General features: G+C 36.6%; 1 protein-coding gene across 1 annotated transcript; it reads left to right on the top strand.

The window, feature by feature from the left end:
• Positions 1 to 11,700: 11,700 nt before the first annotated feature.
• LOC307262920 (uncharacterized protein) lies at positions 11,701 to 13,292 on the top strand (the record flags this gene model as incomplete). The annotated part of the gene is made up of 4 exons (XM_080043943.1): positions 11,701 to 11,804; positions 12,037 to 12,333; positions 12,480 to 12,791; positions 12,934 to 13,292. Exons 3-4 carry the CDS (start codon positions 12,521 to 12,523, stop codon positions 13,290 to 13,292), a joined length of 630 nt encoding a protein of 209 aa, XP_079900069.1. The 5' UTR covers positions 11,701 to 11,804; positions 12,037 to 12,333; positions 12,480 to 12,520.
• Between the last annotated feature and the right edge of the window lie 5,576 nt (positions 13,293 to 18,868).

The raw sequence follows: 18,868 nt of genomic DNA, 5'->3' as shown, positions 1-18,868 counted from the left end.
CTGGAGACGGTGGAGCAGCTGTACAAAATCCTACAGTACTCAACTTTACCACAATTATCGCACGTGCTTATATCCCAATGAGAGGAAAATAATATAATGTAGTTACAGTTCACTGAGAGATTAAATGCATCAACCAGATTTTCAACCGTGCATTCAAACAACTGTCCACGTACAAAATCATACTTAATTGTTATACACAAAATTACTTTAATAAAGATTATCGGATGGACTTTGTGCTCCTGTCCTATTTGTGTATGTAGATTAGAGGATATTAAAAGAGCCCCCTTCCTATGCAAATAAACCTTGGTGCAAATACCACCTAATTCTCAAAGACCAGTGCTTATTGACACAGCAGTTATACTGGTGCAATTTACCACAGCAGAGATGCTTGTACTAAAACAACGCTGTTTCTCTCTCTCTCTCTCTCTCTCTCTCTCTCTCTCTCTCTCTCTCTCTCTCTCTCTCTCTCTCTCTCTCTCTCTCTCTCTCTCTCTCTCTCTCTCTCTCTTTCTTCATTTTGTCATTTGGCCAACATAAAAATTCAAATGAAATGAATGATGAAATGAATGATGAAAATCGATCTGTGTCACATGTTCCCTTTTAAAACCCATAGAGGGAGGTCTATGCAAACTCTTCCTCTCTTATAAACACACCACCAACAACTTGTGGCAGAACACTGGGACACTTCTAGACATTTCTGAAACACTCAAATCAGAGAGCACCAAACTAGTGTTTATCACAGGATGGGAAAAACAATAATCTGGAGTTTATTATTTCTAGTTTCTATTCATGGTGAGTAAATCCTTTCTGCTTTATTTTGTTTGTAAATATCCAATATCTGTTGTTTACAAGTTTGTTGGACGATGATCAGAATCTCTTTGTTTGCAGGAGTTTGGAGTGAGATCAAACTGGAGCAGACTCCTTCTGTGATGAAAAGACCTGGAGAGACAGTGAAGATGTCATGTATAATATCTGGGTTTGACATGACAGACGACACTATTCACTGGATACGACAGAGGCCAGGGAAAGCTCTGGAGTGGATTGGGTGGATGGACGCTGGTTCAAACTCTGCTAGCTATGCCAGCTCTTTTCAGAATGGTTTCATCATGACTGAAGATGTGCCCAGCAGCACTCAGTACCTTGAAGTCAAGAGCCTGAAAACAGAAGATTCTGCTGTTTACTTCTGTGCTCGAGACACAGTGACTGAAGACAGTGGAGCAGCTGCACAAAAACCTCCACAGATAACAAACAGCAATGTGATCCTAACAACATCTGGATTGTCTCACACAATCTTGTTTAAAAAGTTTTTGTATACACGTGTGTCATGTGTGTAATATATTATAATCTCTGAAGATGAACTATGTTATTGTCTATTTATTCAAGAAAACAAACAAACAAACAAAACACTTTAATTTGACCATATTGGACAGTCAAAGTGCTTTCTGAAACAAGGCCTGGGATGACATTAGAAAATAAAAACCTTGTCGTACAAACACACTGAATACATTGCTGGAGATGATTTGACATAGATGGTAACTTATGACATTTGAACCTTCACCTTGGTAGATGCTTGAATGCTTGTTATTAGGGAACAAAAGGGGCTACTAACATGGGACCAGCTGTTATAGAGAGCTCTTCACCTTAGCTATCGTGTGATGATAGTCTACTCTCAATTCAGTATTTACAACTTCCAAGTCTAAGAAAATAATAAATATTGTTTAACCCTCATCCTATCAAGGTATTTTACATACATGGACTACTGACGGGGTCACTAGAGACCCCAGGCAAGAAAACTGAAAGAAACCACCATCAAAGAAAAATTTGAGAAAAACAACAGTATCATTTTAGGAGAAAAATGGAATGGAAGTGTTCTAGGCGAATATTAGTGTTTTAGAGTTACTCTGCTGTCTGGAAAGATACACTCAATAAAAAGTTATATTTATTAAAATGACCTCAATACATTTGTATTGTTGAAGAGCAGTAAATAGAATATGATGAGAAACCAATAACATTAAAGGCTGACCATGCAACATTTTCAATAAAAAACAAATTATAGAGTCACACAAAAATAATCCGATTCAATTATCACTTCTGACCCACTAGAATGTGTGGTGGTGTGTTTATCTGCACATGCCTCAATAGAAATGATATCATGAACACATTTAAAAGCGAAACTTTCCCAAAATATTACATTTTCCGTGGAGAATAAATAAATAAAATATGTGTCCGCCATGTTTTTTGTTTTCAAGGAGAGAAACTTGAACGTCAAGTGAAATGTAAGCTGTCCCTAATAAATTGATAGAGAATATAAATGTAAATAACTCACAATTCCGTGGCCGTTTAAAAAAAACTACTATGTTATGCACTGTGGACCAACGTAGCTATTATACATTTCACTGTGAGACTGGGTTGGATCAACAATTCCTAGTCATTACAGTTTCACCAGAAATACCGTCACGCAAGCGACATCCAAGTCCAGCTTAATCCTCCATGTGAGGAGGAGTCAATGCAAAACTCTGATATCTTCCTCCTCTACTTATGTGACTGCAGAGAGGAGGACATAGAACAGTGGACACACAGTTTAACATGATGGACTATAGGACAGGACTGCTGCTTTTAACTCTCTGCTGGGCAGGTGAAGAGTCAAACTGATCTTGAGTTGAAGTTGTCTTACAAACATGTTACTAACTTAAAGTAGCTGACAATTTTTCTTGTTCATTCAGGTGTTGATGGTCAGACTCTGACAGAATCTGAACCAGCCAATAAACGACCTGGAGAATCCCACAGATTGACCTGTACAACCTCTGGATTGTCATTCAGTAGCTATTGGATGGCCTGGATCAGACAGGCTCCTGGAAAAGGACTGGAGTTTGTTGCAACTATTGAAAATGACAGTGACAGAAAATTCTACTCTCAGTCAGTGCAAAGCCGGTTTACCGTCTCCAGAGACAACAGCAAAGAGCAGCTGTATCTGCAGATGAACAGTCTGAAGACTGAAGATTCTGCCGTTTATTATTGTGCTCGAAAGCCACAGTGACTGGAGTTGGTGGAGCAGCTGTACAAAATCCTACAGAACTCATTGTACCACTATCTCCCATGATTACAGTCCTCATCTTTGGGCTGGAGGAGCTCAAGCACATCATATATACCACTTTGTACCTTCCTTCCTATGAATGAGGCTATCACAATTGCAATACAAATGAAGACAACATAATGTCTGTAAAAGAAGTTGAATCTTATCTGCGTTATAATATGAGAGTGAAATTGAATGTTCCAGCTTCATTTATAAAAACACTAGAGGGCAGTCAGTGTAAAGATTATCTCTTGTACTAAAAGGAGAAGCTGAGATCTTTTCTTCTCATTCACTTTAACTGACACTGATGTAGTTCTGTCACAGGTTTTAGTTCCTTCTAGCTGTTTTCCTCTAGAAGCTTCTCAGTACGTCTGTGTCTTCAAACATCTGCAGACACTGAAACCATTAAAAGTCGTTTATGCAAATCCGCAAACCAGCAGACCAATACTCAAGCTGTCATGTTCCTGGCTGCTTTCACATCTTCTGTTAAAATAAACAGTAAAGTACAATGAGTCAGGACAAATACATGTCTTTAACTTCCAATATAAATAACCTTTTTTAACATGTTAACAATAATGTAAAAACCTGAAGGAATCTAAACATTGGAACGAACTAAACTGTACGAACACATTTTGAATCATTTTACCCTTTTGTTCATTTGAAAACATGCTAAACTCACTGTAAACACGGCTCATGGAAATCATTATTCTTGGTTATTGCTTTTGTTTACATGGGTGTACTGTCCATCATCATTGTTATTGCAATGCTGATTTGAATAAATATGCTCTCCATTATTCATGATTCTTTTATATTCAGATTATGAAAATTGAGTTTTGATTTCAATTATATTTAATGTCATTACATTTAGGCTTTAATAGGCATGTTTTCACTCTGCAGATATGAGAACACTGAACATCTATTGGCTCCAGTTAGAACAACATTGATGCTTCATATGATGATTATATGCAAACTCACTGACCCTCCTTGTTACTCGGCTATAAAAACTTCCCATCAGGCTTTCAGTGGAGTTCACAGCAAGTCACTGCCAACATAAACCATGTTTCCTGTAGCTACGGTGCTGCTGTTAGCAGCTGGATGTGAGTCTCTCTGGATTGTCAAAGTTTTAGTAAACAGTTCCACTTCGAAGTTTAATTTGAGGTTTGTTTTCTTACAATTTTTCCCATTCTTTTAACAGATGTGAAGTGTGAACAGTTGACACAGCCAGCCTCTGTGACTGTGCAGCCAGGTCAACGTCTGACCATCACCTGTCAGGTCTCTTATTCTGTGGGCAGCCACTACACAGCTTGGATCAGACAGCCTGCAGGGAAAGGACTGGAGTGGATTGGAATGAAATATACCGGAGGCTCTTACTACAAAGATTCACTGAAGAACAAGTTCAGTATCGACTTAGACTCTTCCAGTAACACAGTGACTCTAAATGGACAGAATGTGCAGCCTGAAGACACTGCTGTGTATTACTGTGCCAGAGAGTCACAATAATACAAAGCATCAGTAGACCTGTACAAAAACCCCTCATTGTCTGAATACTAGTAACATGAAGCCACCAGAGGAGGAGCCATAGACTACTAACATTTTCACATTTATTGAATTGAGGAAAACATATTTGTGTATACTAAATATAGAAATAAGATTGGGGGAAAATTGGTTTAAATAACATTATAGAGAAAGACAGCCATCATATAATTAGACAAAAGCAAATCTCACATGAATGTTGACATCATGAACTTCTAACAAGTAACATATTTGAATTTGAACAGCTAACATGAATCCGTGATGAAGTTTGTATCACACTGATGTTCTTTATAAATCTTACCTTATTGTAAAGTGTTACCTTAAAGTTTTCTATATGCGAGACAGAAGATAAAATGACAATTTCCAAAAAAAGATATTTAACATGGATGGACAATCAGTTGCAATAAAAAATAACATTAAGAAAAACATACCTATGACACACTGCCTTCATGAGCCCCTCCCTCCCAAAGAAATCCAGATGCAAATCTTCAAATGTGCAGTGTACTTGTGTCTCGTACTTTGTGTGGAGCATCAGAGTCAATGCAAAACTCAGATGTCTTCCTCCTCTACTTATGTGACTGCAGAGAGGAGGACAGAGAACAGTGGACACACAGTTTAACATGATGGACTATAGGACAGGACTGCTGCTTTTAACTCTCTGCTGGACAGGTGAAGCACTTTACTTTTCCCCCTTTCTTTCATGTTTTTTTCAAGTTGTACATTTGGTGCATGTTATGATTTTCTTTGCTGTCTTGACAGGTGTTTATGGTCAGACTCTGACACAATCTGAACCAGTGGTAAAAAGACCTGGAGAATCCCACAGATTGACCTGTACAACCTCTGGATTGTCATTCAGTAGCCGGTGGATGGCCTGGATCAGACAGGCTCCTGGAAAAGGACTGGAGTGGGTTGCTACTATCAGTGATAGCAGTAGCTACATCTACTACTCTCAGTCAGTCCAAGGCCGGTTTACCATCTCCAGAGACAACAGCAAAGAGCAGCTGTATCTGCAGATGAACAGTCTGAAGACTGAAGATTCTGCTGTTTATTATTGTGCTCGAGAGCCACAGTGACTGGAGTCGGTGGAGCAGCTGTACAAAATCCTTCAGTACTCATCGTACCACTATTATCTCACATTAATATCCTTACTCCTAGTAGTCTGAGAAAACCTTCCAAACAGTCACACAAACACTTATTGAGAAACAATTATGTTTGATTGAAATATTTCTAAGCAGAAATATGAATGTAGAAATTCTGACTAAACATTAAAAACATTTCAAAGTAATTTAGAAACAAATGAGTTGGTCTCTCTCCGCAGATAGTGGCAGACAACCCACACGTTAAACAAGTTCAGATTATTAACATACTTCTTAAACAAAATAACAATATTTTGTGTTCATCCACACTGCGACATCAGTGTTTCTGTCATTGGTAACATGCTTGTTGATAATAGGCAGCACACACACTGAAGAATAAAAGTTTGTTTTTGAATCACTAGAGGGCAGTCTGGGTTTGTTATTGTACTGAACATAATATAGAATGTGCAGGGTTTCCCATAGTGTATTCCAGACATGGCGGCCCATCTTACCTAAATTGATCCTCCACTATGCCAAGCATAGTATAGTTTGTTGTTTTGCCTACTGTTAATATCAGGATATTTGGTGTAAATAATCCATGAAACTCTACCATGTCTCTGTTGGGAAAGGATACATTCCATTACCTTGTTATATTATCAACATGTTTTTTTATTTATTTTTATACATATCACAATATAATACTGTCGTGAAAAATACAGTGATGTAAATTTGAGGTCATATCGCCAATCCCTTCCTGTGAGCCGCCAACCCCCTCCAATGCCACCATGTACTAACAACTTCTCTGGCGGAAACCCTGATGTGCACTATGGTATCATCAAGCAAAAACTGAGGTAAATCAAAGTTCCCTTTTTGTGTGTGGAGATCGTATCAAGCTGTATCCTCCCTGTGAGGAGGAGTCAATGCAAAACTCTGATATTTTCCTCCTCTACTTAAGTGACTTCAGAGAGGAGGACAGAGAACAGTGGACACACAGTTTAACATGATGGACTATAGGACAGGACTGCTGCTTTTAACTCTCTGCTGGACAGGTGAAGAGTCAAACTGATCTTGAGTTGAAGTTGTCTTGAAAAAATGTTACCAACTTATAGTAGATGACTATTTTTCTTGTTCATGCAGGTGTTGATGGTCAGACTCTGACAGAATCTGAACCAGCCAATAAAAGACCTGGAGAATCCCACAGATTGACCTGTACAACCTCTGGATTGTCATTCAGTAGCTACTGGATGGCCTGGATCAGACAGGCTCCTGGAAAAGGACTGGAGTGGATCGCTACTGAGGGTCTCAGCAGCGGCAAATTCTACTCTCAGTCAGTCCAAGGCCGGTTTACCGTCTCCAGAGACAACAGCAAAGAGCAGCTGTATCTGCAGATGAACAGTCTGAAGACTGAAGATTCTGCCGTTTATTATTGTGCTCGAGAGCCACAGTGACTGGAGTTGGTGGAGCAGCTGTACAAAATCCTACTGTACTCATCCTTATTGCATTGCTATACAACTATTACACATAATTAAGGTCTTAACTTCAATTAAGTTGGAGGTATATTTTCAAATATTTATTTTCATATGCAGAAAATGATTTAAAGAATTGATACACACTCCCGAAAGTGGGAAGCAAGACATATAATAATGAGTTGACAGTAATAGAATATGCCCGCCCTTTTTATTCTTACGTCACTTCTGGGGTGTATAACTCTCCATTAACTCTAGAGGGTAAACAAGGAGAAATACTGACATTGGCCTTAAATGGAACCTACATGAAAGTGATGGCTGTCAGGAAACCACCAACACACACTTACAATATATTTTCCACACTTTTCTCAGTGTCTATGATGGTTTCCTCAGCCTGAAAACACACACACACACACACACACACACACACACACACACACACACACACACACACACACACACACACACACACACACACACACACACTTCTGGCCACAAAATTGAAAATTTAATAAATGAATGTGTGCTATTAATTCATGTAATAACCAGATAATATGCTGTTATACCATTTGTGCACTTGGAATCAGAAACTAACTGCTGGATGCACAAAAGTTCCATTTATTTTCCTCAATTTAAAAACAAATATGAAAACACATGTGATAAGCAAATATTAGACAGAACTATCCTGTTACTAATATTAAAAAATTATCAACATCAAATACCCTATAGAAAAATAGTAAATCAAATAATTTTAAAGGGGTACATATACATTTTTATTTGACGGCATTGTTGGGCGGAGTCGATGCAAATCCTGATCTCTTCCATCTTTATTTATCTCACTGCAAACTGAACACAAGCCAAACCACCAAACAGCCATGCAACACATGTTCACAATGACTTCAGCTACATGTGTAGTGTTTCTCATGCTGATTTCTGGTGAGTACACAGTACTACTGCACTCCTTTTTTTCCCATGTCAAGGGTCTCTGTTAAGATCTGTGTTGATCAATCTGATTTTCTTTCCCACAGGTGTTTGCAGTCAGACTCTGACTGAGTCTGAACCGGTGGTGAAGCGGCCTGGAGAATCCCACAAACTGACCTGTACATATGCAGGGATAGCAGATGATTCTGCTCCTATCAGCTGGATCAGGCAGGCTGAAGGAAAGGGACTGGAGTGGGTTGCTTACATTTCTGCTCCGAGTGGCAGCATTAAAGCATATTCCACATCAGTACAGAATCGCTTCACCATTTCCAGAGACAATGACATGGACCAGGTGTATTTGCAGATGAACAGCCTGACGAGTGAAGACTCTGCTGTTTATTATTGTGCTCGAGAGCCACAGTGATACAGGAAGCCACATAGCTGTACTATAACCACCACAGATGTCTCTGTGACAGTCACTGAGATAAAAGTGTCGTAAAGCTACTATTAACAAAAGCCCCTTTATTTCAGAGTATTTGATGCTTTTCCCCACACTATGCCTCGTCACATGTTGTAGTCAACTGAAGCAAAGAGTGGAGTTAACACACCATAATTCAGGCTGGGCAGCAACTTATCTGATACAATAACAAAAACAATATCTACAGATTGCCAAATGAACCAAATTCAAATGTAAACTCTAATCATATATTCTTGATATTTACATTTAACTCAAGTAAAATTTCTATTCATCAATTTTACTAAAGTTAAAATACTCTGAATTTCTTCTGAAATACAGACAAAATACATTTGAAATATTTAAAATATTGTTGTTTATTTAACCAATATTATACCCTTTTCAGTCTAATATAGTATATTAAGATACTAAAGATGCATCCAACGTAATGGTCTGAATAAAGGATGGTAACCACCATTTAGTGGGTTAGTTTTCAATGTAACAATATATTAAAAGTAAAAAAGAAAAAGAAAAAAACACTTAAAATAATTTTTATTTTCAGTTATTCATAAGAACATACATGAACCATGCTGTGGTATGTCATTTGGAGATATTGGTAGATATACATTTCTAAATAAGAATAAGATGATTTAAAAAATCAATATAATGCAAAGTGCAATTTACCCAATTATAATGTTAAATATAGTTATTAGATTTTGTTCTATTCTAATTCTCACCAACTCGTGACACTGAAGGTCCCCCTACTCTTCAGTCCGAGAAAAAGTGTTTGGTTTTTGTATTAGGGTTTTTCATTGTGGTGGGTGGGGTACGGCACTGTGATATAGGCCAATACAAAAACCCAGTGGTAATAATCTGATACTTTACAGTTATTTCAATGGACAAAAAAAGACAGGACAAAATATTTTTCAATGGAATATGAGGTTACTACTGTGTATCATCTTTAAATAAAACAAGATTAACACTTAAAGTTTAGTTCATTAGTAGTTCATAGTCACGGTTAGTGTACATGTACAAATGGTCTGTTCTAGTAACTCTACTTTAAGAAGTAATTAAGAATCAGCACAGAACTCTTGCTAAAAGGATGACATCAGGGCATAATACTGAGCCGGATTTTTGTGCATTCCATACACTTTATGAGATTTTAACACATTTTTATGGCACCTCAGGTTTTTGTTCAGGCAGTGAGTGGAGATGCAGCACTGTGATATTTTGACTACTGGGGTCAAGGGACTGAAGTCACAGTATCGTCAGGTAAGTCACATTTAAATATAATAATTTTATAAATACAACAATTTTAGTTTTTAATCTCATATTTGCTGTTTAAAAAGTTAAACTTGCGGTCTCATGTTTAATAACTGATGTTGAACAAACCAGAAAACTGAGCGGACAGATGTTTTTAACACAGCATTTTCTTAGAAAGCATTTTCAAAAAAGTTCTGCTTTGGCATTGTAACTGGATGCTAGAGGTGGTTTGAGTTGATCTTGTGTGTTACTTTAATAACTACTGATATCAGTATCTTTCTGTTCAAATAATGTTTAAGGCATTGTAGTTGCCGTAAATGTGAATTAGGAATATATGAATACATGTTTAAATTGTGTGTTTAAATACAGGGTCAGTATGTGTTCCAATTAGACAACTGAACACTGAACAACTTTAATTTGAAATTAGCCATATAACTTTATACATTATGTATCCATGTTTTGTATATAGTGTCTTTTGAAATACCACAGGGAAAGTATACATTTGTAGGTAAAATGTTGATCATTTATTTTAAGTTTTGGATGAAAAATTTCCAGGGATTTGTAATTTTTTAAGATTTATCGTTAAAGAAATCATTGCACAACATTCTCAAATATAATTTATCATATCAATAATAAGAAACCTTTTAATGAAAAAGTATAGTAGAGTTTTCATTCCACAAAACAGTGCACAGGCTTGGTTTTTAATGTTGGTGGATGCCATTGTATTAACACGCTCAACTTTAGTCTGTTCTACTGAACATAGATAAACAACAATAATAAAACTTTAATTTTGTTTTACTTATCTATCTAAATAACTGGCTTCCTTGCTAGTATGCTAACTATTGATGATTTCTGTAATAATGTATATTATCATTATTGTGTAATCATTATTGATACATTTATTTGTTACAATTACTTTTTTAAATATACCGGGCATTTCTCTTGCAAATGGATAAAAACAATTTAGGTTGTGGTTTGTGAAATGCTCAAAACCTCAGTGTGGCAGTTTGATTTTTAAAGTGTGAACTATTAAATGTATGTATATGACATTATTAGCTCAAGAATAGTTCACTAGTTCACTTTATATATCTATGTGAATGACAAGTTTTATACTGTACAATACAAGTGCCCATATTTAAATTCTGAGGATGAAGGGTTAAACCAAACATATGCTTTTATAGGAGTTATATTTTATGTGAATTTATATATTGTCTGATACAATTACTGTTGAGAAATTAAATTGCTTTACTATATTTAAACAAAAAGAGTGCAGTACTAAGTATCAGTGCCATTGCATACACTTATATACAGTTTGTTTATCTGTTGGCTAAACGTATAAATAATTGGTATCGGACATATTTAATAAAATAATATTTATTAAAATGATCTTTTGAGCAGATGTCCCTCTTTTTAGTCACACTATGCAAACTGCAGTCATTATTAAGTAAACCATTGAGTATGTAGAAAAGTATTTCAATGTTGAATTAGATAGAAAAAACTATTTGCTGCAGGGAAAAAGTAAAATGTATATGCTATGCTTCAGCAGCAGCATTTTAACATTAACAATTTTACCTGTACCGTTTACGGCGCTGTTATAGTAATAACAAGGTCATTAAAGAAATGTGGGGTTAAGTGATTAAACCAGTGTGGTTACTATATTAATATTTGAAATTAAACCCTAGACACGCTATTGAGCTCTGTTCTTTGATTTACCCATTTTGCTTTAACAGAAACCCCTGCATCACCGACTCTGTTCCCTCTGGTTCAGTGCTCTGGGCCTGGGGATACAATCACTGTTGGTTGTCTTGCAAGCGACTTCTACCCAAAGGCTCTTACTTTCCAGTGGACCGATACCAGTGGAACCATCCTGACTTCCGCACAATATCCCTCAGCTGAGAAAAACAACAAATACACAGGAGTCAGTTTGATCCAAGTATCAAAATCTGACTGGGATTCACGGAAGTCTTTGAACTGTTCTGTACATCATGGCGCGTCTTCCCAAACCCTGAAAGTGCAAAGTATGTGATTCTTTAATTTGCTAACATATTTCTGTTTCTTTAGCATACAATGAGTGGACATGACCTCCCTTATCATTTTGCTTTCATCAATTAACGTTCAGCAATGTTTATTCCCTCGCATGATCCTTTGACTGTCTTTCCCTTGTATCAATTATCTTGTCACTTGCAGCTACAAAAAAATGTAATAACATAGATTGATGACTATGCTCTGCTGTTTTTTCCACTTGTACAGAGCATATTGAACTTCGTGTAGAAGTGACATTGCTATCCGTCCCACTCCCAAGTAAAGCAGCCCAGGCCCTGGTTTGTACGATTGAAGCTGGAGACAAGGGAACAACACAATCATTTAAGTGGAAAAAGAATGGCGAAGAGTTGAATGACTACATTCAAACTCCCTTTGAAAATAATGGAAAGGTGTATTCAGCTGTCAGTGTCCTGAAGGTCACCAGCACAGAATGGGACAGTCGAGCGGTTTATACCTGTGAGGTGTCATACAAAGGAACAACACACACTAAGAAGGCTTCAAAAGGTGCGGTGCTGTTCCTATATATAGTGACATAGTTTATGCTGGAATAAATTGCATTTATTGACATTAATTTCATATTTTTTTATTAATTGTGCTGATGATAGAAAACGGTTCTAACCCTCTTTCCTCTGCTGCTGTCCGTAATGAAGCTCCTTTTACAGTGACGCTGAACCCTCCAAGTCCAAAAAAAATGTTCAGCAACAATCAGGCAGAGTTGGAGTGTATCGTCACTGGACAGGACAAGGCCACAGTAGATAAAACAGAAGTCATCTGGTACATTGGTGGCACACGTGTGACCGACAACATTAGTGAAACAAAACAGTCTGTAGACAAGCAGCACATCAAAACAAGCACGATGACTTATAATCGTACTGTGTGGGACACAGTCAACAATGTGCGATGTTCTGCCGTTAACGGAGATATGACACCAGTTACTCAAGATCTGACTGTTCAAAGAGGAGGTATGTTACCGAGTGATGGACCGACTGGTAGAACCTCTACTTGAAGTCTGCGGCGGCAGTCTATTCACACACTCACACAAACATGTCATTATGAATGTATGGCACATGTACTGCACTTCTAACATGTGAACATTTCATCCAGGAGGGCGGCCAAAAGTGACAGTCCACATGCTGCAAGACGAGGTCATCCGCCAACCAGGCTCGGGTGAGGTCACTCTGGTGTGTCTGGTCTCCAGTCCTGTGCAGCAAGATTACTACATAGCCTGGACAGTACAAGATGGACAAAGCACCGGCATCTACTCTGATGGCATTAACTTCCCCCCACAGAAGACCAAACAAGGCTATTCAGTTACAAGTGTTTACACCACAACCAAGGAAAAATGGGACAGTAACACTGTGTTCAACTGCAACGTCTGGCCTGCTGGCAGCAATGCCTCCATGAAATCACAAGTGGGAGTGTCTAAGGCCCAGGGTAACTCGATTGAATGTGACAAAAAGTAGATGCAGCTTTAAGTGTGATATTGTGTGCCTATATGTTGTTCTGTCTCTCTGTGTAACCTCTGCCATGGGCACATTGGCACTTTGTAATGTCATTCGTCTTTGTGATTGTGCAGTCAACATGTCAATTCAGTTGTGTTTGTCATCATATTGTGTCAACGTCTTTGTCACATTGTCTAACAGCTTGAAAAGTGTACTTGCTTTTTCAAATAAATGTTGCATGAATACACTTTTGTTATATGTTTATGAATCACTTCAATAATTAAGACGAAATTAAAAGCACCAAGTGAAGCAACAAATCAAATCAGTTTTATTTGTACAGCCCAAAATCACAAATACATTTGTCTCAGTGGGCTTTACATTTCATACAATATGATGTGACCTGGCAAAGGAATTTCCTTCGGGATGAATAACGTTCTATCTTATCTTATCTTATCTTATCTTATCTTATCTTATCTTATCTTATCTTATCTTATCTTATCTTATATTATCTTATCTTATCTTATCTTATCTTATCTTATCTTATCTTATCTTATCTTATCTTACCTCTACACATGACGCGATCAAGCTGTGAATTATGCTTGATTCAAATTCATTCAAATATATTGCCACTATTAAGAGAGACAAAGTTGTATATGTGTTAACCCTATTTTAAAAAAACGACACACAAAAAAACACAAATTAAAATTGCCTCACATTTATTTCCTGCAGACATGCCAAAACTCTGACCATACCCACAACCTCCAACTTTTACTCAATCCTAAACCAAGTATTTCCCCTTTTTAATGATTTACTTTATGGGGACTTGCATGTCCCCATACAGATGTATGTCCCCATAACACACATATTACACACAGTACAACTCTCCCCCCCACACACACACCTCATCTAACCAACTTCATCTCCTTTGATTTTTTCTCCAGAGTCAACACTTAGTCCACCAAGGCAGAATCTGAGTGTTTTTCTGAGCTGTACAGGGGTCACCATGAAAGAAGATGAGTTGAGCAGTCTGTGGTCCACAACCTCCTCCTTCATATTCCTCTTCATATCCTCTCTCTTCTATAGCATGATATTCAGCCTGGTCAAGGTAAACATGCAGGAATTTTCTCCATTTGATTTACACTAAAACAAGGATTAACCACTGTAGGAGGCATATTACAGGATGTATTCATTGTAAAAAGTAAAGTATTTGAGCAAGTATGTGTATGTTACAAGTTCTAAAATAAAGCCCAGTCATGTCAACAATATAAATGCCAAAGGTTAAGACAAATTTGACCCACTACCTTTGCATAGTTTGGTCTATGGATGCAACAGTTTTTTCCGATCTTCAAAGACAAGAATGGGCAGTAGAAGAAATGATTTTGAACTGCCCAGAGATATGAATGTGAAAGTTAGTGATTCTCTTTTCTAGGTTTGTCCAGATTGTGAAAGTGCACATGCTCCTGAAAGGGGAAACCCTTGTAATGTGAATGCATGCTTTAATTTAGCCTTATGAAATCAGATAACATATAAAAGAAAATCAAACATGTAATCCATGAGGAATACCTGGGAAGTAAATTGGCACCAAATCAATGAACCTCACGTCAAAGTAAAATCAGATCAGAAGTAAAGTGGTCTTTAATGCAACACTTTCACTTCACTAGCTGGGTTCTGAGCAGAGTTTACTGGAACTTCCTAGAGGCACATGTGCGACTGATTTAGCAGTGGGAGAGTGACAGAAAATGTGAATATAATGTATTTTTTTGAATTGTTTTTTTGTTTGTTTTTTTTAGATGAAGAGACAATAAAGGATGAGAGGGATGCACATCATAGACGACTACAGGTCATGTTTTTTAATACTTTTATACGTGTATAGTTTTAAAAACAAATACATTATAAACAAAATCACTGTTTATCTGCTAAATGAAATGGATGTGACATATACGTAGTTAAAAATAGATTCCTATTTAACCTGCAATCCTTAACAATGTATATGAATGCATTCTCCTGCATTTGGTGGTGTTGTTCTACTGTTACAGATTATAATTATTATATTATTGATTGCTTTTCATGAACACTTTAAGTCTCATTTAAATATGTAAGTGACATGTTGTATTAATAAAATACACTGCAGTAGATATAATTTATGTGGGGCGTTGCATTTGGTAGTTTGATGTTAAATCTTTGATTTTCATGATTGAACATTTTGTAGATCACATTTGATTCACCCTTAGTTCCATAGATATGACAACTGGTCCAATAGATATGATTAGGGCAATCTCATACAAATGAATGGGAGACTGTGTGTGTGTGTGTGTGTGTGTGTGTGTGTGTGTGTGTGTGTGTGTGTGTGTGTGTGTGTGTGTGTGTGTGTGTGTGTGTGTGTGATAGTGCACTTGTCATTGAGGATTTTATTGTCGTTTGAGTCGGAACACACGGTTCTAGGAATATCTCTAATAACAGCACATCAAGTCAACACTTTGCAAACGTCTGTTATCAGTTAAGCTCTGAGGGTTTTTCGCTGTTTCCTGGTGTTGCTAAACATATAATGTTTCTAGAGTTACTTCCCCCTCTCTCTGCACCTCTGGGACCACACCTGTGTCAGTGAAACTTTGTAGAAACTGCCACAGCTACGAATAAACTTCCTCAGAGCAGCAGACTTTCAATGCAGACACACTATCATCACAGACAACAATTCAACATGAAAAATCGTCAGAAAAGTGTCATCGTAAGCAGAGTATAGACTAAAAAAAGACAACTCAAAGATATACAGTACAGGTATATTTGTGAGTCATGCTGTTTTGCTGTACGGTCAACATATAGAGGAACAATATGTTTAAAAAATGCGGGGGCGCCCTTAGCTCAGTTGGTAGGGCGTCCCCCCCATGGGCCTCGGCCAGCAGCGGACCCGGTTCGCTCCAGTTCGTTTCCAGCCCGTGGTCGTTCTCTGCATGTCGCTCCCCTCTCTGCCCCATTTCAACTCTGTCTCTACACTATCAATAAAGCATAAAAATGCCAAAAAAATATCTAAAAAAAAAAAATGCAATTTATTAAGAACATGTAATTTATCAATTCCATTACTATGTATTTCACCCTTTGTCCCTGCTCAAAAATGACCAGTTCCACCATAAACATTTTGAAAATGCCGTATTATATTTGATAAACTTTTCCACATGGGTATAATTGTATACATACCATACCAATATTTTAATGTTCATTTGAAATTAGCTACTAAGGGCAAATACATGACCTACTTCTTTTGAACTTAATCATCTGGCACTGCAATTTATTAATTCAATAATTAAACCTTTTTAGTTAATGTATGCTTACTACAATAACTATTTCTTTCTTGGGAATAATATCGCACTGCCAGATAAAATGTCAGCTGGTTGGTGTGCTGGTCCAGGTGAAGACTACCATCTAGAGGCCAAGGCTTTGTGAAGAGGAATTCATTTTTTTCTTGATCTTGCTGCAGAAATTGGAAAGGAAATGTAATTGGGAACACAACAAACCTCATATTGTTTTATTAGCTATTGTTTTATTATTAGTATGTCTTACAGGTTTGTGGCACTTGCTAGTAAATCCCAACAAAGTCAAATTGAAAAAGGACCTGTTCTCCCTGAACTTCAAAAAATAATAACCTGCTTGCTCAGTCATTCATACATTTTCTTCATCCATGTAATTTCAGTCATGGTCATTCGACTAAAAACTATTCTAATAAGTCGGTCATAGAATGTACATAAAGAACTCTTAACTATCACAGTCACTTTTTACACTTTAAAGACATATGTGAGCTCTTATCTGACTGCATCAGTTTGGAGATTTGTGAGCACCAACAGAAAAAAAACACCTGTTGCTGAGGGGTGACACGGATAATTGTCAATGTATTTGATTTTTTTTCCTCTGACAGAAAAACCTTTAACTATACAATATTTTCTTGGTTTGAGTATTACTAACAATTGTGAGCAGTTGTCATATATATTGTATATTAAAACCAAGCTGAGGTTAGTGTTTTTTTTTGCAATTTAAACATCCAGTGAAACCACCTTCTATAGGTGCATTCTGTGAGTTTAAAGATTAACTGCACGGTTTGAAAATACTGCTTTGCTGCCATCTACAGCTATGTGGTGGCAAGTGAAAAATAATTTAACTTTTCAGCCTATAGAGGTCATTGTAACCATGCATTTCTTCCATGTAAGATTAAAAGTGAAGTCGATCAAAAAAGCTTAATGTCAGTGGTAGGATTTGTCTGAAATCCCAAGGCTCAGGTGAAGAATCTAAATGATTCTGTAGCTGAAATACAAACACACTAATACATTTCAAAACATTGATTATGGCTGCGACTCATCTAACCTTGCATGTATGTATGGGTTTTGATTTGATTAAGTTGCAGTAGTTTAATGTGAATGCCTTAAAGTCATTATGTTCCCAGTCTGGAAGTAAAACGTTTTAAAACTACTATATTTTAAGTATGAAACACTTCATCTATGATTTTCTAAAATCAATGACAATTTAATATTTAATCTGTCATTTTTAGTTTGTGTTGTCCATAGAAGAATAGATAATGTTGTTAAAATACAGTAAAAAAAGAGAAAAAAGATGCCTGCAAAATAATACAGTATAGAAATAGAATTATTTAGCATGTAACAGACCATCAAAAATACATATATATTCACTAAAATATTAAAACGACTTTTATATTAAATTATATTATATTTATATTAAACATTAACTAAGCAGTTATTGATGGTTAGTTACTGATAAGTTGATGCTGAACTAAGCATAAAGTAGTAGTTAATTAATGTACCCTTATAGTAAAGTGTTACCGCATTCTTAAACAGAAAACAAGTACTGACAATGGTGATCACAATCCCACAAAGATTAAAAAAAAAATGAATTACATTAAAAATAAATGACGAACATCTGTTGTATTGCATAAGGATAGCTATACTGTGGTTCAGGTTTTTGTATTGTGGTGTTTCACTGTGTACTGGGGGACTGGGGGCCACAGTGATTCACACGGTTACAAAAACCACTCGAGACAGGCAAAGTTCTTAATACTGTGAAGATGTACGTAATCACTCAATAAAACCTTAAGAAGTTGTGTATACACCTATATACAGTCAGCCCAACTACATTAATTCTTAATATGAAGTAACTCAAGGATAAATGGTTTAATGGGTTGTGTTTATATATCACTTGTAGCTTAGTTTCGTTGTTAACATAGGTGTTTTTCCATTCCATTATTTATTTTGTTTGGTTTTTAATGTTTTCCTTCACAATGTATAAAAAAAACTGTATACATATGCATTTTTTTTCTTGTAATAATAAAGCCTTTTTTATTTTTTTTAGAATTACTTCTCCTAAATAGATAAATTTAAATAAATCAATTACATTTTTACTGCCGATTTATTTTACATGATTTGGTCTTCGCATCACAAAACTAAAATGAAAAACTCTTGAGTAGGTCAACGTTTTTGTGTGTCGTGATAGCCAGTGTGCAGGGTGGAGTTTGTGTACGGGCATATAGCACTGTGCAATACAGCAACCACAGTGATACATTCTAAGACAAAAACCACTCAGAAGGAAATGTGCTGCTG

Source organism: Ammodytes marinus, assembly GCF_949987685.1.
Source record: "Ammodytes marinus genome assembly, chromosome: 16".
NCBI lineage: Eukaryota > Metazoa > Chordata > Actinopteri > Uranoscopiformes > Ammodytidae > Ammodytes > Ammodytes marinus.
This window is presented reverse-complemented; position numbering and strand designations above follow the sequence as displayed.